The sequence below is a fragment of the Corticium candelabrum genome, chromosome 10, assembly GCF_963422355.1.
Source record: "Corticium candelabrum chromosome 10, ooCorCand1.1, whole genome shotgun sequence".
In the NCBI taxonomy this organism is placed as follows: Eukaryota; Metazoa; Porifera; class Homoscleromorpha; order Homosclerophorida; family Plakinidae; genus Corticium; species Corticium candelabrum.
In genome coordinates this window covers 5,381,453-5,406,058 of record NC_085094.1, presented here as the reverse complement: position 1 = coordinate 5,406,058, position 24,606 = coordinate 5,381,453, and the positions used below count along the sequence as shown (strand labels likewise).

The 24,606-nt window shown below is 41.7% G+C and overlaps 4 protein-coding genes and 1 long non-coding RNA gene across 6 annotated transcripts; 3 read left to right on the top strand and 2 right to left on the bottom strand.

Moving 5' to 3' along the window:
* Positions 1 to 137: 137 nt before the first annotated feature.
* LOC134186087 (vitellogenin-like) lies at positions 138 to 6,637 on the top strand. The gene is made up of 21 exons (XM_062654002.1): positions 138 to 263; positions 330 to 425; positions 536 to 669; positions 730 to 1,014; positions 1,086 to 1,223; positions 1,286 to 1,440; positions 1,510 to 1,574; positions 1,634 to 1,877; positions 1,953 to 2,136; positions 2,196 to 2,303; positions 2,371 to 2,589; positions 2,646 to 2,872; positions 2,935 to 3,044; positions 3,106 to 3,257; positions 3,664 to 3,783; positions 3,839 to 4,272; positions 4,336 to 4,524; positions 4,589 to 4,652; positions 4,708 to 5,437; positions 5,493 to 6,215; positions 6,279 to 6,637. The coding sequence occupies exons 2-21, from the start codon at positions 380 to 382 to the stop codon at positions 6,506 to 6,508; spliced, it is 4,557 nt and encodes a 1,518-aa protein (XP_062509986.1). The 5' UTR covers positions 138 to 263; positions 330 to 379; the 3' UTR covers positions 6,509 to 6,637.
* A 1,125-nt stretch (positions 6,638 to 7,762) lies between these two features.
* LOC134186198 (uncharacterized) lies at positions 7,763 to 15,931 on the bottom strand. Of its 2 annotated transcripts, none has more exons than XR_009970922.1 (3): positions 15,888 to 15,931; positions 15,668 to 15,825; positions 7,763 to 8,054 (listed from the first exon to the last, which is right to left on the bottom strand). It is a non-coding gene; the product is annotated as an uncharacterized LOC134186198 (long non-coding RNA). The 2 variants fall into 2 exon arrangements; XR_009970923.1 differs by lacking the exon at positions 7,763 to 8,054 and adding an exon at positions 15,273 to 15,549.
* LOC134186255 (vitellogenin-like) lies at positions 8,632 to 15,109 on the top strand. The gene is made up of 22 exons (XM_062654168.1): positions 8,632 to 8,772; positions 8,838 to 8,864; positions 8,930 to 9,063; positions 9,126 to 9,413; positions 9,615 to 9,752; positions 9,812 to 9,966; positions 10,028 to 10,089; positions 10,148 to 10,391; positions 10,454 to 10,637; positions 10,700 to 10,810; positions 10,878 to 11,096; positions 11,160 to 11,386; positions 11,457 to 11,566; positions 11,626 to 11,777; positions 11,836 to 11,955; positions 12,031 to 12,464; positions 12,526 to 12,720; positions 12,784 to 12,847; positions 12,914 to 13,643; positions 13,700 to 14,440; positions 14,496 to 14,633; positions 14,692 to 15,109. Exons 1-22 carry the CDS (start codon positions 8,727 to 8,729, stop codon positions 14,916 to 14,918), a joined length of 4,746 nt encoding a protein of 1,581 aa, XP_062510152.1. The 5' UTR covers positions 8,632 to 8,726; the 3' UTR covers positions 14,919 to 15,109.
* Positions 15,932 to 15,961: 30 nt separating the features above from the next.
* Positions 15,962 to 19,593, top strand: LOC134185591 (hippocampus abundant transcript 1 protein-like). The gene is made up of 10 exons (XM_062653414.1): positions 15,962 to 16,077; positions 16,161 to 16,250; positions 16,315 to 16,377; positions 16,442 to 16,569; positions 16,645 to 16,759; positions 17,170 to 17,388; positions 17,549 to 17,662; positions 17,718 to 17,789; positions 17,878 to 17,990; positions 19,071 to 19,593. The coding sequence occupies exons 1-10, from the start codon at positions 16,012 to 16,014 to the stop codon at positions 19,510 to 19,512; spliced, it is 1,422 nt and encodes a 473-aa protein (XP_062509398.1). The 5' UTR covers positions 15,962 to 16,011; the 3' UTR covers positions 19,513 to 19,593.
* A 775-nt stretch (positions 19,594 to 20,368) lies between these two features.
* Positions 20,369 to 22,862, bottom strand: LOC134185592 (uncharacterized oxidoreductase YjmC-like). Its single transcript, XM_062653415.1, has 4 exons — positions 22,252 to 22,862; positions 21,420 to 21,602; positions 20,676 to 20,801; positions 20,369 to 20,615 (listed from the first exon to the last, which is right to left on the bottom strand). The coding sequence occupies exons 1-4, from the start codon at positions 22,844 to 22,846 to the stop codon at positions 20,458 to 20,460; spliced, it is 1,062 nt and encodes a 353-aa protein (XP_062509399.1). The 5' UTR covers positions 22,847 to 22,862; the 3' UTR covers positions 20,369 to 20,457.
* Between the last annotated feature and the right edge of the window lie 1,744 nt (positions 22,863 to 24,606).

The window sequence follows — 24,606 nt, the reverse complement described above, 5'->3', positions numbered from 1 at the left end:
TAGTCCATTGTTCCTCAAATTGCCGGTATCTAAAAAATTCTCTGTGATATGACCTCACAGTAGTCAGGCACCTGCAAAAGCTGAGTTGATCAACCGTTCAATGTGTAGCTGTATGATATGAACTGGCTAAGTAATCCTCCAAAAGTCAAATGGCTCCTGTTATGAGTATCATCTTGGTCATACAGTCACATGGACCTGTTCAGACGAGCTCAATAATCAAGAAATCAGTTTCCCAACAACAACAATAGACAATGATATAGACTGTATGCTCTATTGGGAATTTTCACACAGTGAGAATTGAATGACGCTACATCCCTGTATTTAAATAGTTGAGGCTGTACACTTGGCTGTGTCTCTCTGTGACGAAACCAACACTGAAATGAAGTTCCTCGTTGTTGTGCTGCTTCTAAGCACTACTACAGCCGGTATGTCAATGATCTAGCTACAGGAACAACAACTACGTAGCAAAGAACTATTTGAACTCCATGTGACTTGGAGGGAATGAAGTTACCATTAACTTTGATTGTTCCAATAGATCGAGTCATTTGGTACGACTACATGGCCACATCTATTAGTGGAGTGCCTGGTACATCAGACAACTGCACTGGTATACAAATGAAAATGAAGGTGGCAGTAACTTACAAGACAGAGACTCGAGCTATTCTTCAGGTGGCTATAACCAATATAGCATTCTTCTACTCGTACGTTGACTTGTAAACTTGACTGCAGGTTGCTAGATGTTCAGCAGTCACTTTCATCGGAAACTACCCTGAAAAATTTGATGTCAGCAACTCTGAGGAACAGATAGATGTCCGTTCATTCACTAAGCAGGAACTCAGAGACTGCAATGACATTAGAACTCAATGTCTTCCGTTTGATTCAATGAATGGTCATATTGTCAACATCTATCCATCACCTCAAGAGTCAATTCGTATTGTCAACATAAAGCGTGGTATTCTCAGTGCTTTGCAAGGCAATCCCATGAGACAAGATGGAACTTCCGTTGAAGAACAGGTACGCTAATTGGTGGTGTGTACACTTCAAACAATCTTGTGTGTTTTGCTCCACTGTTTGGTTGAATGCAGACTGATGTATTGGGTCGTTGCCTCGTTGAGATACGCAAGGAAAGCACCTACAATGAAGTCTTCTTAGTCAAGAAACGGGACACAGAAACATGTCCTAACAGATCTATTGAGTTTTCTACCATACTGCCCACTGCAAAAGTAAGCAATATCTACATTGTACAAGCAACTCTACTCACATGGTATTTTCTGTCTTCCCTCAGCAACAAGAAGCCAAATTTGTCTTTGGACAAACCACGACTCACATGAAATTCGTCAGGAAGGGTGGCAATTTTATTATGAAAAGAAGCGAAGTTACTGAAAGACAGTCGTTTGCTCCGGTCAGCAAGGATGCTGGATCAGCAGTAGTTACTCTCAGGTTGGGGAGCCACCTGATTGTTATTCATCAAACTGGTTTGTAGTATGTAACGTCTCGTTTTTTCAACAGTCAAGTTTTGTCTCAGACAAAAAAGAAAGTACGTACTTCAAACGAATGCATTATAGATCCTTTGTGTAAGCCGACAAAAACTAATTAGCAAATATATTAAAAGCTGATATCAAAATCTGTACAGCTCCAAAGAAAACGATGATGTTTGAGTTTCAAAAACCCACATGTGGCCAACAGTATGATGACCATTGTCAAGCAGTATCCATTATAGAAGCAATGGCATCTCTGAACGACCCAACAGAGATTGCTAAACAATTTGCCAGGCTCATTGAAGAGATGCGCAGATGCAGTGAGAGTATGTTACGAGAGATGAAGAATAAGCTTGCTCAATGCAAAAGCCCAGCTGATGAAAAATCAAGAAGAATGCAGTAAATAAGATCATTTCACATCAATATCAATTGTATCTCGTTGCTTTCTTCATGTCCTTAACTTTCTTATTTCAGTACTTTTTTCCTTGATGCTCTGGCTTGGTTGGGCACAGAACCATCCCTTGACCTGATCAGTGAATTGACAAAAAACAACGACATGTGTCTCAATGCCTCTCGCCGAAGGGAGTTGATTGTAAGTTTGTCAATGATCTCACTGCACCGACTCTGCTCTCCCTGCAAGTTGCTCAATGTTACTCTGGTTAGCTACACTGTTGTTTCGTAGGCAGTCTACAGGCTTATCCTCTGATGTTCTTATAGGACATTGCAATGTACAATAATGAGAACATGACATCAACTCTTGTCCTTGGTGCTGTGGTGAATCTGGTGTACAGACATCCACAAACCTGCCGTGAAGAAATTGATAAAGTTCACCAGCATATGTTCACTATTTGAGTATCTTCTGAATGTCTATTTTTTGTGCCGTTTTTCACAGGCAATGTCTTGGCTTTTGAACAAATACAGTGACACAACTGACCTAAAGGAGAAACTCCACGTGGTGAAGGCAATCGGCAATGCAGGCCTACTGCTAGGCCTAAATGTGATAGAAGAAACTCTTTGGGAGACTGCAAAGACAACAGATGAACTCAACTTTGAGAGAAGATTGGCAGCAGTCTATGCTCTAAACAAATTGCTCTACGTTGCTCCACGCAAGGTATTAATTCAGTTATAAATGTGATGACACTAAACTTGTGTTTGTTTCAAATACAGGTAGAAACCATAGCCCTCGCTATCTACTATAACTCCAGTGAAAATGTGGAAGTGCGTATTGCTGCTTACCTTGTCTACGTTCACACCAACAAAATTCACAGTTCGCTCAGGGAACTTATCAAACTGGTCAAGGCACTACGGACAGAACCTAATCGTTATCTAAAAAGCTACGTATACACCTGCTTGTCTCAAATAGAAAGCAGTTCCAATATACGAATGCAACAATGGTTAGTAAAGCTGAGATGCCCAATTTAATAGACCGGTCTGACTTTTGGTTTCTCTTATCCAGTAGAGAGACAATCAGCTATGTCTTTAAAGTGACCAATGCCCACTATTGGTGTAGAGACTGTGATCTCGGCTACTTTTCTTCGAAGGCCATGCATGGCTATCTGTCCCTTGGTAAGATTACTTATCTTATCCAAACTTGCTCACATAAATCATTGCTGAAATCTGTCAATAGCTGATGCTTACCTGCCAAGGTCTCTTCCTTATGATGTGATGGGAGTTGGGTTGTTCACACGATTTGCATATACCGATGCCAGTAATCTTCCTCGCAGTGGAGTGGCAAGATTGTCAATCAACGCTTTTGGCTATGACTTTGAGGCTCTTGAGGTATCATTCTATAGACACACACTCACTCACACTCACACACACACACACACACACACACACACACACACACACACACACACACACACAGGCATACATACACATACAGTAATGTACATGTCATTCCCTCTTTTTTAGTTAAACTGTAGTGGCCTGCAGCTTTGCCATTACTTGTAACCCACTGACTAGTGCAGGTACACTCTGTAAATAAACAATGGCTGTCCTATCAGTACAGATTGCAGGATTCAATGATTCCAACAGACATGAAATGAAATGGGGTGGATTTCAATTATGGTGGGAAGCACCACTTACAATGTACAAATTACTGAATCTATTCTCCAAAGTTTTAGTACAAACAGGAGTCTTATGATATATCTATATCATCTTTATATCTATATCATGTGTACAGATTGGAGTACGTGCCCTCGGTGCTTACAGACTCATTCAGCATCTGTTTGGTCCTACGGGTTATGTGCGATTGGGGACACGAACAATTAACCCCAGTGGAATGCCTGGACAAGAAACGATGGCAAGACTATGGCATTGCAGTTATACAATAAAATGAAATCTGCTGTTTGTGACAGTGCTATCCAGAGCCAGAGCCCATGTGGATATCTGGCTATATCAAGGCATTTGGTAATGAACTAGGATGGAACAGAGCTGATGAGGAAGGGATTAACAAGGCTCTTTACACAAACTATCACTTTAATATGATGCGAGGCACAATCACAGAGTCCATCATGTCTGGCTTCCGCTTTAGTGGTATGAAGGACATATTCAGTGCTGTCAAAGACTACGTGACATACCTTGTCACTGGCAAGCTGACAGTCGCTCATGGTAGCATCTGTGTTATCAAGTCTGCCAGTGTTGTGGATGTAAAGAGAAGCATCCCAACTGTGCTTGGTTTCCCACTTAACTTGACTGCTTCAGCTATGGTCACATCACACCTAGATGCTGATGGAGACATAACTCTAACAAGAAATACAAAACTTGAAGCCCGAGGAGAGATCAACCCAAGGCAAACTATCAGCTCTAATTCTGTCTAGGTCATTAATTTAACAATTGTTGACACCAATTGTAGGGCTGCTGTGTTTGCAAACATTACCATTGCTCTGGATGCTGGTGAAGTCGCACCTAAACTGGTCCACACAGGTGAAGCCAAGACCACTTTCAAACAGACAGCAAGGTTGTCAATCACAGATGACTACAAAGTTGAATTAAATATTGATCAGATGCCATATGAGCCAGAGTCAGTTGTACTGGAGGCCAAGTAAATGTTACAGACTTTTACATAACCAAACTTGCATTCTGCAAATTGTATTGTCAATTTGCAGGTATCAGCAGTATGTCGAAGTGAGCGGAAAACAGATGGAGATGGGTATTTGGAAACGCAATGAGGTACACTTGCAAAATCAATTAGCACCCCTAATTCTGTCATTATCTCTTGTCACAGACTGAACTATATGAACGAGTAGGCGGCAATTTTACTCACATAGAGTTCATCACTCCAATTAGCTATCCCAATAGCACAGGTGTACCAGCAGCTCCCTATTTCCCACTCAGTGGGCCAGCTGAAGCTAAACTCATTTTGAGACCAATGTCACCAATGCCAAGTGGCCACCACATTAAATTTTGGAATAAGACCATACTCAGCACTGACAAAGGAGCGTTTTATGCCTCACTTGCTGTAGACAAGAAAGAAACCATCAGTGCAAAATTTGACTGGTATACTAATGGTAGAAAACCGACTCAGTATCGTGTCATCAACCTGACAGCCCAAAGTATCCCTGCTGTTGCATCAGGTCTCTTCTTTGCTAATACCTTTAAAACAATGAACATTGAAGGCTGGATGAGTTTAAACACATCCATTTCAAAGACGTGGGGTTATGTCAAGTTCAACCAAAGCAAATTCTATGGGAACGCTACTCGAATGCGAGTCAGTCCTGACAATGACACTGTTATAATCAAAATACCTCAGTTCATGGCTGAAGTTAATGGCTCCCTGACTGATGGCACATACGGCGATCTATCAGCTAGAGTCTATGTCGAGGACAACTGTGACCAGCCACAATGGCTTCGAGCCAACTTCACTACTGTTGGACTAATGGTTAACATCACTGCTGTGTCCAGCATCTTCAGCACAACCAATTTTGGATACATTTTGCCATATCCACTAAAGTCACGTAAGACTCTCATTGTTGATAGTGTCTGTTTTCAATTAATAATTTCTGCTTACAGCAACTTGTACATTTGTGCATCACAGTGTAATTACATTCGATGGACTGTCCTATCCTGTCTTAAACCCAGAATGTGAATATATCCTCACACGTCATAATAATGCGTCAGACAATTTTGCTGTCACTGTCAAAGAAGCTGGAAAAGTCATGTCTGTCTACCTTAATGATACAAAGTATAGCCTTAGTTCTGATGGTCTGAAGGTCAATGGGTTGGAAGAATATATGCCCTACAAGAGGAAACATGTCATCTACATTAGACAAGTCAACGTCAGTGGCCAAACATATGTTCGTATCACTGCCTGGAGTGGAATAGACATTTACTATGGACGTGCAGGGCAAGTTCAAGTGTCAATAGATGGATTCTATATGAACCAGACAGCAGGACTCTGCAGCAATGCCAATTATAACAACAATAGGAATGACGAGCTTCAAGGACCATGTGGACCAGTCGATACTATAAAAAAGTTTGTTTCATCTTGGACAGTAAATTGCTTGTCGCCAACACTTACTACTTCGGTGCCTTCATCATCTCCCAACTGGGATAAAGCAACTAAGAAGTGTAGACGCATTCTCAACAAGGTAGCTGCAGCGGCATACCCTGTACTTGACTACGAGGCATACCTGGAGGTATGCATAGATGATGTTGCACATGGTCGTCCAGCAAATTTAAGTATTGATGCCTACACCATGGCTCTGGCACTGGCATCAAAAGAAGTGGCACTTAGTATGTTTCACTATTACTTTGATAAACACCACATCATAATGAATGTAAATTGTTCTTCCTCAGGTTTCAATCCACGTTGTGAGAGGAAGGCTCATGAAAAATTCCAACACGGTTCCAAGAAATGTGAAACCTTGAATAAAGTGACAGTGTGCATAGATGGCTGCCAACCAGAAAGGTCAACACATCCACAACAGATTAAAGCCTTCTGCAGCAATTCAAATGATGATTCATCAAAAAAGGAAAACTCATCACCGTCATACGTTTTCTACGAGCCAATCATCAGATGTAAGTGAGCCATGAAAACATGTCTACAAAAAGCAACTGCTTTGAGTACTTACAGCTGACAGCAACATGTGCTGCAGCTCTTAGAGATGTAATTTGTTCTTGCAATGGCATAGAATAGACTGAATGTTGCTCAGAAAGACTTTGAAGCACTTTCTTGCATTTCAGTGCCATCTACATTACTCTGCTCAAACTCCACGCAATACGATACACAACTACACAGCAGATGTTGTCGCTGGTCTGTACTACATACTGTACAGTTTTATCCCATAGATTTTACAGAAAGGACTCGCTAAGCATTGATTGGGCACATCTGGCTTGAATGTATTGTCAGATAAACTGACTAGTTTCTTGACTAGTGTGTTGTATGCTTCAAGAAGACAAAGGTGTGGTCTGCAAGCAGACAGCAATGCTAGAGACAATCACACTTCTGTTCTCTTTTTAACCAATGTACATCATCTCACACTATACTCGGGTGCAGGACAGTTAGGCACCAAAATTTAGTCACGGGGACATGTAGTCACGGAACTATAGTCGCCAGTACACTATTTTGTAGTCGCCGTACAATTAGTCGCCAGGTAATTGAACAACGTGTCTATACATACCTGTCAAACAACGTGTCTATACATACCTGTCAAATTTATGTCATCAAAAAATACATGATATAGTGTGATTAGTGTCAACACTTATGTCTTCAAAGACTACTAAACAGTAAAATTACATTATCAAATTACGTGCATATCACATCATCAAACAGAAGCTGCGGTCAGACGAGAACTTGCCAAAATCATACACGAAACCGTTATGGCACAACTTTGTGCAATCTTTAGAGATTACCATGGTTTCAGGAACGGTTGCCACTATCATGAATAGCTGTGCAGTAATGACACAACCAACAGCAACAGAGGCATCTAAGCACTCCTTGCGTAAAATTAAGTGTACTGGAGACCAAGTGTACTGGCGACTAAATTTAGGGGCTAAATGTCCAGCGACTAAATGTCTCGCAACTAAGTGACCTATACTCACAGTATTTGATGTCTGCAACATGATCCCTCACAAGTAATTGGTGTACAGATAGATCTATTTAATCCATCAAGGTACCATACTTCTGCATATTTAGCGGGCATAAGCGAGGCTTACTAAAAAGCTGCCTGTGAATGTCTAGTTACTATACCAGCTAGATGGTATAGCACGGGGAATGCCCATAAAAGGGAGGTGTTACTGCACATGCACTGTACTGTAGCTGTACTGCACTTGCACCATAACAAATTGATTCAATGGCCGACGTTGCATGCCACTACAGAAAATCATACATCTACGAAAGATAATTACTCAGTCACGACTATAACCAGGCATGTAGCTGGTTGTAACTACTGTATTTCTTTGAAAGAATTAAGGCAGCAATCGTTTGAAGTGTATTCTTTCAACTCATTCAAGTCAGTGGTTATAACTCTGTGCTGTGTTCTTTCCAGAAAAATGGTAGATGCAAAGATTCCTCAAAATTCTTCCAGGAAAAGTGTGTACTCTTTGCAGGAATGCTCCTGTATCACTAAAAGACTGCTGTTATTATAGTATACGAATGGGACTTCGAATCACATGACTTAGGGCATTCCCTACTCAAAAGGCGTTGCATCACTGTCACCAATACACTAAAGACTATCTCATCATTAACAGATAATACATTTGAATGCTACTGTAGATAATAGCAGAATCTAACAAACCTAGTTAATTAAAATAATTAAATAACGTCTATGACAAATAGCTCACAAAAGTTGTATAAACAAAGGAAAAGATCAAACAATACTATATTGTTTGCTCTTATCAAAGCTAATAACTACATCTTGCCTTAAGAGTAGCAAGATTAGCAAATATACAAAATATTAACTCTATAATTCATTTCCTAACATACATATTTAGATCTCCTATACTCTGGTCACCAGAAATACTCATTTGAACAAACAATAACACTATACTAATTGACCTTGATTGTCTGTTTAAGAAACAGAGACAGGAAGTAAAAATAGACACAATAGGCTATTCTATAATAGACAATAACCTATTGATCTTAAAGGGTCAAGCACACATACAATAGCTGTCATGAGTCTATTAATGATAGTCCTCAATAGGTACAAGTCATTTGGTCTCTTCTCCAGGTGAACTGGAGACCAAACATTTCCATCTCATATAACCATTGAAAGGTCAAGTCAAGTATTTCCATCTTGTTGAACCATGAAGTTGCTTGTCATTTTGCTACTTCTGGGTCTCACGAGTGCAGGTATCTTCATCTATGCAATGCTGGACTAATTATTCTCAATAATCCAAATTATCTGCTTGTTGCAGGTCCTGTATGGCCTAATCTTTCAACAGGTATGTACAATGTATGAAATCTAAGTGCATGAAATCCTACAATTTGCCTTGTTGTATTATGGTAGATCGTACATACTGGTACACTTATCAGACTACGTCTGTTAGTGGAGTGCCAAGGACATCAGACAACAGCACTGGCATACAGATGACCATGAAAGTAGCCATCACTTTCATCAACAGCACACGAGCTGTTCTCCAAGTTGGCTCTAACCATGCACTATCCTAGGCTTTCAGTTCATTGTTTGTGCTTACTGACTGCAGATCACACAATGTACAGCTGCAGCCTTTGTAGGAAAGTACCCAGAAGAAGTGTATCTGCACTCTTTTCAAGAGGAAGGACTCACAGTCCACTCATTTGAAAATGATGAACTGGCAGACTGTGACGATATGCAAGCCAGGTGTCTGCTGTTTGACTCATACAATGGTCGCATCACCGAGATCTACCCATCGCCTGAAGACTCAGTCCGCATTCTAAACTTGAAACGTGGCATCCTCACTGCATTTCAAGGAGTCCCTGAGCGAGAAGATGGAAGATTCACAGAAGAGCAGGTGTGTGTGCGTGTGTGTGTGTGTGTGTGTGTGTGTGTGTGTGTGTGTGTGTGTGTGTGTGGTGTGCACGCATGCCCGTGCGTGCACAAGTGTGCATAAATGTGTGCAACTGGTGTGTGTGTGTGTGTGTGTGTGTGTGCGCGCACGTGCGCGCGCGCAAAATTTTACTGATCAGCTAAAGTATATATTGTCTATATGTAGACTGACTGCCTGGGACGCTGCATTTTTAAAGTACGCAAAGATAGCACGAAAGATGAGGTCTACTTGATGAAGACACGTGATACTGAGACGTGTCCCAACAGATCTATCGAGTTTTCTACCATTCTACCACCCAGCAAAGTCAATAATATCTAAACAATGGTAACAGTGTTTCTAATGGTTACCTGTTGTTTGCTCAGCATCAAGAGGCCAAGTTTGTATTTGGTGAGACAACTACTCACATGAAGTATGTAAGGGAAGGCCATTACCTGATACTGCAAAGAAGTGAGGTGGTAGAGAAGCAATCTATTGCTCCTATCAGCAAAGAAGCTGGATCTATAGTCGTCACAATCAGGTCCAAAACAGATCTGTTGTAGCTGTGTCAAATGTTGCTTCATTGTACTTTTCTCGAGCAGTCAGGTCTTAGCAAGGACAACTAGACAAGACACTCTGCCTTCTTGCACCACCACTCCCTTACGTAACCTCTTGCACAACTGTCATTGTAAACAACATTATTAACTATGAATTTTGCTTAGCCGGTCCTCCCAAGACTCTAGAATGCTACTTCCCACTGCCTACTTGCGAGAGAGACAGAGAACAATGCAAACCTAAACCTATCATAGATTCAATGGCAGTTATGGAAGACCCAGCTCAAATTGCTGAGTACTTTGCCAAGCTTGTAGAAGAGATGAGGAGATGTAGCTACCCATCACTGATGAACCTGAAGAATGAGTATGCGCAGTGCAAGAGCCCAAACGAAGGAATCCTCAGAAAGAAACAGTGAGCAGCATCAGTTGTAACATATTGACAAGTCATAACTGAGTACTGGCTTGTTTGTGCAGTACTTACTTCCTAGATGCTCTTGCCTGGTTGGGAACTGAACCAGCTCTTGAGTTAATCAGTGAACTGGCGAAAAACAACGATATGTGCCTCAATGCATCTCGTCGTCGTGAACTTATTGTCAGCCTGTCACTAATACCTCTACATCGCTTATGCTCTCGTTGCAAGTGGCTCAACATTACCTGGGTCAGTAGTGTAGTTATATGTCTGTCCCAGATTCAAATCTATTATTACAAGACATTTTTCAGGAAATCGCCAAATACAACAATTACAATATGACATCTACTCTTGTGCTTGGTGCTGTCATTCGTCTTGTACTCAAAGATCCACAGAACAACTGCAGCACAGAATTGAATATGGTGTGTCTATAACCATAACGCAGCTTGTCCTCAAATAGCATCAATTAGTTGTTTCTTTCCACAACAGGCACTAGACTGGCTCATGGAAAAGTACGCCCGCACGACTGACATTAAAGAAAAGATCCATGTGTTGAAAGCTCTGGGAAATGCTGGCTCATTAAGAGGTCTTCCTGTCATTGAAGATGCTCTGTGGACAACACCAAGACAAAATAATGAGCTCATTTTTGAACAACGACTGGCTGCCATCTATGCACTAGAACGCATGTCGGTCAAAGCTCCTCACAAGGCAATCCATGACAGAAAAAAACATATGCACAACTACCAGATGAATATAATGCTCTTTTGACAGATCCACTCCCTTGTTCTACCAATCTACTACAACACTACCGAGAAAGTTGAAGCACGTATTGCAGCATTCCTGGTCTTCATTCGTAGTTCCGCCATTGATATTCCTCCAAGTGAGTTCATCAAATTTGTCAAGTCACTACAAAACGAGGCCGACCAATATGTACGGAGCTACGTCTACACCTATTTGGTAGAAGCTGAAAGAAGCACCAACCCACAAATGATGAGAATGTTAGTAAAACGTTTTATCATGTTGACATCTTATGTAACTGCTTACTGTCAACCTGTTCTCTTTCTATAGCAAAGAGTCAGTAAGTTATGTCCTGAAGGTTACCAATGCTCACTACTGGTGCAGAGACTGTGATCGCGGTTACTTTTCTTCAAAAGCCAAGTATAACTATGGCTCCTTAGGTGAGTTATGTCAGGGAAAAAAGTTAACATGCCACAATTGATATTGTTTGTGTTGCTAGCTGATTTCAACTGGCCAAGGCCTCTACCCCGAGATGTTATGGGAGTTGGATTGGCATCAGGATTTGTGTTCACCAATGTCAGTAATCTGCCTCGCAGTGGAATAATGTCAGTGACAGCAAACGCTTTTGGTTATGACTTTCAATTACTTGAAGTAATAAGCAACTTCATAACATTTTCTGCTATTTGCAAATTTGACTGTGACTGTACAGGTAGGAGTGCGTGCACTCGGCACATCTAAACTAATAGAACGACTGTTTGGTCCCACCGGCTACATCCGTCTTGGAACACGAATTTTGAAACCAAGTGGAATGGCAGGAGCAGAGAGAATGGTAAAAGTTTAAATGTCAAAGCATTAGAATGCTGCTAAGCCAATAGTTTGATCTGTGCCTCTTATTCAATGATAGTGCTATTTAGAAGAAGAGCCTATGTGGTTCTCTGGTTATATCAAGGCTTTTGGTAATGAGCTAGCATGGAACAGAGCTGATGAGGAAGGCGTCAACAAAGCTCTTTACACAAGTGACAAATTCAACAATCTTCGTACTATAATCACAGAAGTTGTTATGTCACGCTTTAAGTTCGACCACGTAACCGACATTTTCAGTGGAGTTAAAGACTACCTGAAATACTTCATCACAGGGAAGTTTCCAGTATATCACAACAGTATGTCTGTAACCAAGTCCTCCACCATTGTGGACATAAAGAGAAGCATCCCAAGTATTATGGGACTACCTCTCAACGTGACTGCTATTGCTACAGTTATGGCACACTTGGATGCTGAAGGAGACATAAGTGTAGTTAAGTCCACCAACATTGAAGTTAGTGGAGAGATCACACCCAAGTAATGATCTTACATTGTTTTAAAGTTCTTTACATTGCTGACACAACTTGAATTTATACAGAGTAGCAACATATGCCAACATCACTGTAGTTTTGGATGCTGGTAGAAGTCGTGTACAACCTCGTGTTGTACACATTGGAAAAGTCAAGAGCAGCTTCAAGCAGAGAGCCAGACTAACAGTAACTAACGAATACGAAACTGACCTGTACATTGATCAGATGCCAAGAGATCCAGAGTCTACTGTGTTTGAAGCAAAGTACAACCACTTTGAGTTCAGTACAACATAATGCTGGTAATATGAAGCTGGCTTGTCTTCCAGGTACTATCAATACGTTGAAGTTGCTGGTAAGAAGATGGAGATGGGAATCTGGAAACGCAATGAGGTTGGCTTAGCAGCTTAGTTCTATTGTTGCATATTGATAACAGTTGCCTACAATTTCTCCTTACAGACTGAACTATATGAAAGAGTAGGTGGCAACTACACCAATATAGAATTCATCACACCTGTTAGCTATCCGAACAGCACCGATGTACCAGAAGCTCCTTTCTTTCCACTCTCTGGGCCAGCTGGCATCAAACTTATTCTAAGGCCACTCACACCAAGCCCAAGTGAGCATCACTTCAAGATCTGGAATGACTCAAAAGTCAGCACTGAACGAGGAACAATATACTCTTATTTTGCCACGGATCACGAAAGAACTGTCAAAGGCATATTTGACTGGTACACTGTTGGTGAAAGGCCAACTCAGCTGCGAGTAATTAACCTGACAGCTACTAGTATTCCTGCCGTTGCATCAGGTATCTTCCTTGCCAATACATCTAGAATGATGGACATCGAAGGCTGGATTAGTCTCAATACAACAATCTCTAACACATGGGGTCATGTTAAGTTCAATAAGTCCATGTTTCATGGCAATCTTACACGTATGCGCATCGCTCCTGACAATGACACGGTTATTATCAAGATACCTGAGTTCATGGCTGAAGTCAATGGTTCCCTTACCAATGGTACACACGGCAATATGTCGGCCATTCTTTACCTAGAAGGCTGCAGTGACATGCCACAATGGCTTCGTGTAAACTTCACATCAATTAAACTGATGGTTAATATCACCGCCGAGTCTAGCTACTTCAACAGAACCAACGTTGGATATATATTGCCATATCCATTGAAGTCACGTAAGATACTAGTCTCTTGAGAGGGTTCTGTTTATGTAACTGTGTTTTTTCCATAGCTGTCTGTACATATTTTAATGGACGTGTGATCACATTTGATGGCTTGTCTTACCCCATCATGCAGCCACAGTGTGATTATATCTTATCACGCCATCGAAATGCATCAGACAACTTTGCAGTTGTGGCAAGAAGAGGTGGCAGGCAGGTGGATGTCTACATTAATGGAACTAAGTACACTCTTGGCCGTTGGGGTCTGAGAGTAAATGATATTGAAAAGTCAATGCCACACAAGCTCAAGCATGAGATTCACATTAGGGAGGTCAATGTTGGTGTTCACAAGTACATTCGCTTGTCGTCCTATGTTGGAATAGACATCTTTTTCAATGGCAGAGGCATTCACTTGTCTATCAATGGCTTTTACATGAACCAAACAGCTGGTCTCTGTGCTAATTCCAACTACAACAGTTCTAAAGCAGATGAGTTGGAATCCTCCCGACCAAACTGTCATGTAGTTGACACGATTCCCGAATTTGTTAGCGGATGGGCATTAAACACTTCCTGTTTGCCTGGGTCTCCCACATCTCCTCCATCATATCCACCATTTGACCAAACAATGCTGATGAGTGCTATGAATGTTTGTACTCCTCTGTTCCATGAAGCTGCTGCAGAGGCTCATCCATTCGTCTCTGTCCATAACTACATGGAGGCATGCATCCAGGATGTGAGCAGTGGTAAAGGCCCAGTTGAAAGTCTATTTGCATACATCATGGCAGCGGCAGCAAGTAAAGTCGCTGTTGAAGGTGAGAATAATTCACATATAACTGCAGTAGCTGCAAAAATGAGATGTTGATATAGGTTGCCATTATGAAAAGTGGAGTGCCTGGTCTGGGTGTGAAGATAGAAGTAAACAATGGGAGGAAAGACACCGATCTGTTTTAGAGAATCCACTGAATGTGACATGCAGCCAAACCATAGAAAGACGACAATGTCAAAGTCAGTCCTAACTTCTCAATCTGCTGACACTGTCTATAATAAATGTCTGTAATTTCAGAAGTATGTCCAGGCTACAAAGACTACATCAGAAAGGACACCGATAAAAAGAAATGCATAAGCAAATATACATACCACCATTGCCCACCAACTTGTACACCAGTGCTTCAACAAGAACAACCAGTGGCATTCCACTGTGCACTTCATGATGAATCTGATGACATTATGGCCAATGTCTCACCAGTCTATCTTATGCATAGAAAGATTGTGTTGTGCTTGGAAAACTGAGTAAAGAGCGTTGATTAGACTGTGACCATTGTTTGAAGTAGCTGTACCATTCTAGTGGTACTGACTGCAATTGTTTCTTGTCGTTGTTATAGCATTGCTGGTTGGTAATCGCTACGGTACTGACTGCAATTGTTTCTTGTCATTGTTATCACAGCTGGTAGCAAATCGCAGAATAAAAGTGTTGCATTCAATTCTTCTGCATCACAAGCAGCAGCCTCCATGCATGCTACAATTGGTAGTTAATTGAAAACAAGACTATCAATTAAACCTGACATGACATGACAGGACTTGACATCACATCACATCACATCACATCACATCACATCACATCACATCACATCACATCACCTGAAGTATAGCAACCAGAAAGATATGCAGCACAAAATACATTTTATACATCTATTATTCTAGGCATGCAGTTCACGACATAGCTAATGCGTGCAACTTAACGCAAGTTGCAAGCAGGACTTACTACTACAAAGTAGCGGTCTAAAAGGTAAATGAAGGGCATTCTTGTACAACTTCAAAATACTCTGTTATCATACAGCAACAATTCGACTGTGCTCCAGGTTGCTACGTACATGGTTTGCTATATAGCTCGGTTTATATGCGGAGCACACCGGAAAAACAGCTACTAAAGAGTAAGTATTAAGTACAGTACACTGTACGTAGTTGTAAGATGTGCACACCCACATGCACTCCAATGACGCAGCCACAAACGCATGCCATCACACGCACACACGACCTACCTAGAATCTCTTCTGTAGAAGTACAGTTGTACAGTACGTCAACAGCCGGCTGCAGGCTCGAACGGTAGCAAGCAACTATCCGACCACGCGCGCGCTACCTCGCCTAGCAACTAATGATTGAGACATTTCACTTTGAAAGTTTCATCTCGAAACCAACCCTAGTCATTCACAGATTCAAGACATGAATTGACCGAACTGCTCGCAAAAAAGAATAGCGTACTCTTGTCGTACTAAAGTGGCCATGACATCCCACGCGCGCCGTGCTACACACTAAGAGCCCGTATGTTAACCACCAAGAGCCCGTATGTTCAACCCTGATTGCAACCTCGGCTAGTGAATAGCTAATGAAGAGACAACCAGTGGCGAGAAGGGCAAAGCGGCTGAAAGAAGTCATTCGAGACGAGATATCGGTAACCATGTATTTGTCGCTTACACGATCTACCGTCCGTTGGCAATTTTTCCGCATCTCATCGCCTCTTCTCACTCTCTTCAGGGTCTAGGATCACCGCATGTCTTCCATGCCACTGTTGTCATCTTCCTCGAGTTCTTCGCTTGGGGTCTACTGACCGGACCGGTCATTTCGGTAATCACTAGCTCGTGAAGAGTGAGTGTTCTCTAACAGCTAAGCTTCTCCTCCCTCATTTCAGGTGCTCTCCGACACGTTTCCGAGTCACACGTTGTTTATGAATGGTTTAATACAAGGAATAAAGGCAGGGCAGTCACAGCGAAAGCTACCTGATTGTCGTTTTATTGTTGACGCTCTTTCAATTTAAGGGTTTTCTATCGTTTCTAAGTGCTCCGTTGATTGGGGCGTTATCTGATGTCTGGGGCAGAAAATCGTTTCTTTTGGTGTCTGTATTTTTTACTTGTCTTCCTATTCCTCTTCTCTACGTCAGTCCCATGTGAGTGGAAACTATTAGCATAGGATGAGTCAGCGGGGACTGTGTGGGAGTTTGACTTTCTGTGTCTCTGTGTAGGTGGTACTTTGCTGTGTTCTCAATGTCGGGAGTGTTTGCTGTTACGTTTTCGGTTGTGTTTGCGTATGTGGCTGATATAACGGATGAGAATGAGAGAAGCTCAGCGTATGGACAGGTTAATAGACACTTCTATTATATATGAATAGAGCATTGTTTGTAATCTGTAGTTAATTAATTAATTATTAATGCGTGGTGTGAATTATGCTGGGCTGGGATTATTCACTGGTGATAATGTCCTCCCTACTAGTAGTGTGTCTCTTGACATACCTGATGTCTATAAATATATTCATATTATTGGCATACTAAGTCTAACTTGATGGCTATAATGTCTGATAGCTGAATAACAGTACATGTCCATCTACATCTGTGAAGATAAGTCATAACCCATTAGGGTCATCAGTCACACACACACACACACACACACACACACACACACACACACACACACACACACACACACACACACACATTTATTTGTTGTTTTTCTACAATTTTCAGCTTTCATTGAATTAGTATCATGTGTAGGTATCGGCTACGTTTGCTGCCAGTTTTGTCACCAGCCCTGCCTTGGGTGCTTACTTGAGTAGTCAGTATGGCGACGGAGTTGTAATTTTGTTAGCCACTTCTATCTCAGTCCTGGACGTTCTCTTTATCCTGGTTGCTGTTCCTGAATCGTTGCCTGAGAGAGTGAGACCAGCATCGTGGGGGACGCCAATCTCATGGGACAAAGCCGACCCATTTGCTGTAAGATGCATGTAGAATTATTCATATTAGGAAACGCTTTGTGGTTCAACTAAACTACGAATTATTGATCTGCATGGGTCATTGTCCAGATTGTCAATCTAACAATTTTTCAGTAGAATTTCATGGTAATGGTTGATCCTAATTGTTTGTGCCGTTTCAGTCTATTCGTCGTGTTGGTCAAGACCACACTATCTTGTGTCTGTGCATCATGGTTTTCCTCTCGTACTTACCAGAGGCTGGACAATACTCTTGTATATTTATTTATCTCACTAAGGTCAGTCGTCATGCAGTTTTTAGGCATAAAATTGCCATAATAATTCACTTTGCAGGTTGTAGGATTCACCAGAGAAGATGTGGCAACATTTATAGCTGTAGTAGGAATTCTATCTGTACTAGCACAGGTACAGTATAAGTAAATGGCATAGATCGCTTCTGCTCTGTTTCCTGGGTCTCTAACAATGCTCTACATTTTAACCGGTTCTGTTCTAGACGCTTGTGCTCGGGATACTTATCAACGCCATTGGCTATAGGAAATCTATTGGCATTGGGTTACTGTTTCAACTCGTGCAACTTGTACTTTACGGCGTTAGCACTGAATACTGGTAAGTGTACGTTAATTTAAAGATGCCCGCTCACGAATTCACACGCACATGCAGACATGGCCTGCACAACTTGAAATCATGCCTTTACCATTTACCAGTTCGAGACAGCTTGCTGTTGAACGACAAAGCAATTTCTCGATCTTTTCCTTGTTGTATGTGACCCAAAAATGGGTCTGGAACTTCGAGGCTAGTAGCTGTTATGCACGATAGATGTGTAATCCGCGTTGTCGGTGGCGTCCAGCACCTCTCCATGGCTACTTTCACGCTCCAAGTTTCGGATGCCATCATGATAATGCTCTCTAGTAGTTTCCACTCATTTCCGGGTCACGTGCAACAAGAAATTGGTCGAGAAAACGCTTTGTCGTTCAACAGCAAGCTACTTCAAGACGGTAAATGATAAATGTGTGGATAAAGAATGTAACACATTTGTCGTTAGCTTTCTCGAAATGTCAAGTACGAGGAGCGAAACTGCCGTGGTGGACAAGAATGCGATTCGCCTTTCTATTTATACTAGGAATTTAGACTGTATGCCACATGCCATGGAACATGGTGCACCCTAAGATGTTCCCTTGCTCTGCTTCATTATGACACAACTTGAAATCGTGGCACGTTTTCAAGTGTGTGTGTGTGTGTGTGTGTGTGTGTGTGTGTGTGTGTGTGTGTGTGTGTGTGTGTGTGTGTGTGTGTGTGTGCATGAGTGGTGAATCATGAGCGGGCACCTTTAACGTGTTTCATTACGAGCGACTTCTATAGATGAGTATGAACAAAGCCATGAAAAGTCTACTATTGTCTCACACAGTTGACAGGCAAACTAAAATAATTTTACGAATATTTGTGGAACACCCCACTTTTATAGCTATAGAGATTTTAGAAAGGCAGACATGCACTCAGATCAACTCATAGGGTTATAATCTGTCAGCAAAGACTTTATCAATCAACAACAAATACGGCAACCTGTTGCTAGGTTACCATGATGGCATGTAGAGTATAAGTTAAATTTTAAGTGTGTTTGCTATTTCATGCAGAGTGTACTCCTATGCATTCAACTGTAGCTAATCATCAATGTATTGCCTTGCGCAGGATGATGTGGGCTGCTGGTTCTCTAGCCGCCATGGCTGCTCTCTCCTACCCCGCAATCAGTGCTTTAGTGTCCAAGAATGCCGATGCAGGCCAGCAAGGCGCAGTACAAGGAATGGTTACTGGCATCAGAGGGCTGTGCAATGGTTTAGGACCGGCCTTGTATGGTCTCGTGTTCGGACTGCTACACATGGACTTGACCAGTGACACCATGGCAGACACAGCCAAACCGCATAAAGAGTCTCCACACCATAGAGAAATGACACTACCAGGAGCACCATTTTTGATCGGAGCTTTGATGGTTTTTCTGGCATTACTGGTGTCACTCTACCTTCGCGAAACGCATAGTAAAAAGACCGAGACTGCATTAGAGTCATTACATTCGCCTAGAAAACAGCAACCACCAAGCGAGAAGCTGTGGTTAACAGAAGGTAGCTCAGCGTAGATCTTTTGCACGTATGTATGAAGTATATAGATTTGCAGATGTAACGATGTGCTATCAGAGATAGCATTGCCAATGCTTTCATTCGTTGATAGCAAATTTCCATGTTCCACCTTGTCTGTGATTCATCGTGACTCGTGATGTCTCAAGCCACCGTGCATTGTATCCTCGCATCTGTTCTAGCTTTCAAGTTACATAAGCAAATGGCATGGTTGAAGTCATTACTCACGTGTGAAACGGTATTACAGTTTGGTCACGTGACGTACGACCATATGACCTGCACGTGATCAAATGAACATCCCGTATGTTGATGTAAATCAAGCTGCATAGGTATGGCACGTGGGTTTGCACTGTAGTGCTTCATTCTCTAAGTTTCTTGATTAAATGTTTCCCATCAATTAATTAAGCAAAACAAACTTGGGAGTTGGTCTTTGTTCAGTAGTCAATTCAGCAGTCAAATAATTAAATCAATAAACTTTTGTAAACTATTTAATTAAGTTAATAATTTTTTGGCAATTTACAGAATTTACAAAATCAAATAGTAGTCCAAATATCCATCCACATTTAATTTTGTAGCCCAATTTTTTATATCCATGCGCATGCACATACTACACTGTCTGAATGATTGTCTTCATTCTTTGGCTCAGGGTAGTGTCATGTCAGAGACATGTTGAGAATAAAGCAGACCCACCCGGATGTGAATTGAGCCTCGATCGTCACTTCCATGCACAAGGTGTTCAAGTTTACGAACATTCTTTCTTACAAAGTAGAGTTTGCGGTAGTTTATGAACATTTGTAGTTACAAGCATGATTTACAGTAACACGTGGGAGGTACTAACTTATCTGTATGAATCCAGAATTATCCAATTTCCATTCATCTATTATCCCATATCACAGCAGTTCAATCAATAATAAATCAACACCTACTAAACATTCACGGTTTTTACCTCAGTCTTGATCTGAGACAATGGGTGGTAGCAAAACACCATATTTTTCTCCCAATTTCGTAAGTTCTAACCAAGTAGAATCATCAAGGGGAATCCCGTGTTGACTTCGCTGCACCACAAAATTGATCTCTGGATCTCCAGGCATCATAACATGTTTACCTACGTCAAGCAATGATACACACTCTGGATTAGTGGTATTGAGCCGTGGATAGTTGATACCTTCATGTGCAGGCTGAGATCGCACTTCGTCGGTCATCTGTTGAAGAGATCTTTTAAACTGGTCAGCTGGGATGCAGAAATCGGGACGAAAAACCACGTACGTTTGACAAATTTGCCGTTTATTTGCTGTAACATTCAACATCTGTCAAATGTGTAAAATAGACAATGAAAAATAGCTATGGATCAATAGTTGTCATATATGGTCATCACACACACACATATGCATGCACACACGTGCGCGCGCACACACACACACACACACACACACACACAGCTTGTTTGCATTTAGTGTTAGAAATGTAACATAGAGTTTGTGTTTCAATAAATGAAATTGACAGACAGACAGACAGACAGACAGACAGACAGACAGACACACACACACACACACACACAGGCAAACAGACAGACAGACACACACACACACACACACACACAGGCAGACAGACAGACAGACAGACACAGACACACACACACACACACACACACACACACACACACACACACACACACACCATGCAGGTATTATTGCTAAGCAGCTAACACTATACAAACCACTGCAGTACACATCAATTCTATCAATTGATCGCATCTTCCATACTGTCCAATCAGTGGTGTACCATTTAAAACGTGATATGCCAAATTCTACTGACTTGATGCAACATTCGTCATCATTACAGTACACCTTCATGGTTACACTATAGTTACAACACCTTCAGAGTCTGTAAAGTCATATGTTTGCTGTACCTGGGTCAGAGTTTGGTCCATACATAGGCACTGTATGTGGTCCAAATGCCATGCCACTCAAAGTCGAACAAAGAACCTCAACCATCATACCAAGTGCAAAGCCTTTGTGGCCACCACTAGGCAAAAGCATTGCAGATTTCCAAGGGTCTGTAGTTATTTCCCCTTGAGCATCTGCATAGTGTCCTACACGACAACGTACCACACGGATCAAGAAATTGCCCTGCAATTTGTCAAACATTATTGTGTTCATTGCCTTTGCAAGTAACTCGTCTGTTATGCTATGGACTATCGAATAGCATTTATATTTAAATGTATGACATGCATGTAATTATAATTATTGACAAAGTCAATAACAAGCCTGTACTGTAGTGCTTACGTGGCATGGTGCGTATAGTGACAAGATGACATTAGGTGACACTACTCTATACATGTACCGTATTTCATTGATTAAACGCCCCGCCCATTCTGCAGCACAACGCCAGCTAATCTAGTTGCTTGAACAGTTCTCAAAGCCTTGAAAGGTGATGGCCTCGAGGAACGTCACGGCTCTGTCGTGCACTTAGCGCCTCTGGCATGCACTTAACCGCCCAGGAGTTCGCACGCTTTGCTCGCTCTCTGGTCTGAAAGTTCGAGGCTAATTATAAGAAAGCCCTTGACCATTAAACACCACCCTTGAATAAACGCCGCCCTTGTTTAAACTGCAGTTGGAATCCTCGCTAAATAGTAAACACTCAGTGGCATCTAATCGAAGAAAGCCGGTACTCATTTTGTATGTTTGTTGTCTGTCCATGTCCCTTAATTAATTGTATTTACTGTATGTGTGTTAATTAACCTTCATCCAGTTTACTCCCTGTCAGCCTTGCCAGTTCAACAGAGTTATAGGTTCTAGCTGTAGTCGCCAAATCGACACAAAACGGATCGCTCTCTTCCCTCGGTGCAGCGAAACAGATTGGATTCGTTCCAATGTACTTCTTAGTTCCATTGTACGACAACATAGCCGATCCAGTGTTAGTAAACGAAAAAGCCATGTAGCCCTTAGCAGCTGCTCGCAACGTATAGGCTGCCATGTATCCACAGTGAGAAGAGTTGATCACACTTGCAATACCAATGCCCTGATTTTCAGCAATTTTGATGCACTCATCAATAGCACGGAATCCCGCTGCAGCTCCAAATCCGTTGTCTGCGTCCACACAACAGCAAGACGGGAACGTCTGTTTGACGTTGATTTTCGGATGTTTGTTGACGCCCCCTTTATCTGCGCTCTCTGCATAGGTGGGAAGAAGACGCACTCCGTGAGAATCAATGCCACGGAGATTCGCTTGGACAAGAGATTGGGATACAGCCTCAGAGCCGGATGAATCAACGCCACACGAAGCGAGAACGTCGCCCACGAAACGACCGAGTTTCTCTGCACTTACTTTTTTCATGCTCTTTCCATTAGCCTCGCACTCAGGCCCGCTTGCGCTACAAAACTGTCTAGTGACAGTAGGAGTAGGACCGTGTTTCCACTAGCTGCACCTTAAACTAGTTTAGCTTAAACGCGTTTAAAAACTAAACCAGTTCAAGAAAGCGAATGTTTCCACTACTATCTGGGACCGGATGTACAAAACAAACCGTCTGGGAAAGCCTTATTTGAAGTATTGGGCTGCTCTGTCGCCAGCAACTGTCGGTTTTCATTGATTCAGCATCTGCTAGTAGGAATTTGCATGACGACACTGTAGACGTAGGCGAGGATTGACTGGTCGACTCTAGAGACACCGTCTTCTGTCTCTCCGTAGCTGCCGTACAGGTACTATCCTTTTCACGTGGACTACTCTGTTCATATTTGCTCCTATTCTGTTCACTGGCGACTATTTTGTTCACACAATTTGAACCCACCCTAGCGGGGACTATGGCGGGGACTATCCTGTTCACAGGCGACCATCCTCTTCACAGCGACTAGTCTGTTCACAGCTACTACAATTAATTAACGTATTCTGTTCACGGTTGACTATTTTTTCAATTGAACAGAAAAGTCCCCTGTTAGCAGGATAGTCCACTAGAGTGTGGGCTATTCTGTTCACGGCGACTATTCTGTTCACAGCGACTCTAAATTCGCGATCAATGTGCGCATTCGCCTCGCTCCTCCGTGCAGCGCTCGCGCGTCACGTGACTATAGGTTGTCTGGTGCATGCTTCTCCGTCAATTTTTCACATCAAGGGTTCATTTACAACAATTATTGGAATTACATTAACAGTAACTTTGCAAAAACATTTTTTGTTCATCCAATCTTTATTTATAGTCTATCTAATTCAACGAAAAATCTGTCTAGTCTCAAAACCAATTAATTAACAGTGCACTATTTCAAATAACACTTGTGCACTTATATGCTATTGTAGCTGTAAATAATTACTAATTATCTACTTTGATACATCTGCTAAAACATAAAAGTATATTTGAGTCAGTCTTCCCATCTAGAGACGTCCAACAGGAATTGTAGGAATTGTCTAGCTAGTGAACAGAAGCTCTAGTGAACATGCAGATCTATAGTCGCCGTGAACAGGATAGTCACCTGTGAACAAGATAGTCGCCGTGAACAGAATATATTCTGTTCACCGGGGACTATGTTCACGTGAACAGGATAGTCCCCACTAGGGTGGGTTCAAATTGCGTGAACAAAATAGTCCCCGGTGAACAGAATAGGAGCAAATATGAACAGAATAGTTCCTGTACAGCTGCTGATTTCTTTCCCTAGTTAACGACCCTTATACATCTTCATCCTATCCCAGCAAAATAGTCAATATCATCAAAACGGCGTTGTCAGAAGCCATCTAAACAAGCGCGCTACTGTCACGTTACAGTTAAATAACTGGTTTTAGTGCAGGTGAAAACAGGTCAATTCTTAAACCGGTTTAGGCCTTTAGTTTGTCTGTAATTTGTGAGAACATGTAGTACGTTGGCCAAATTAAAACAGTACCCAGAGGCTATAAATTTTCTATAGCCAATGGCGCCGGCGTTAATTAATTTCCAGAACAAGATCGAGCCTATAGAACAAGAATGGGTTGAGTTTACTTTAATTAATAGAAACCTATAGAACAGCAGAAATTATTTATGCTATTAAATTATAACTGTGCAGTACAGATACAAATGTTGCCACAACAATAATTATTGTAGAGTGTTTGTGATGCAAAATATGAATAGAACACAT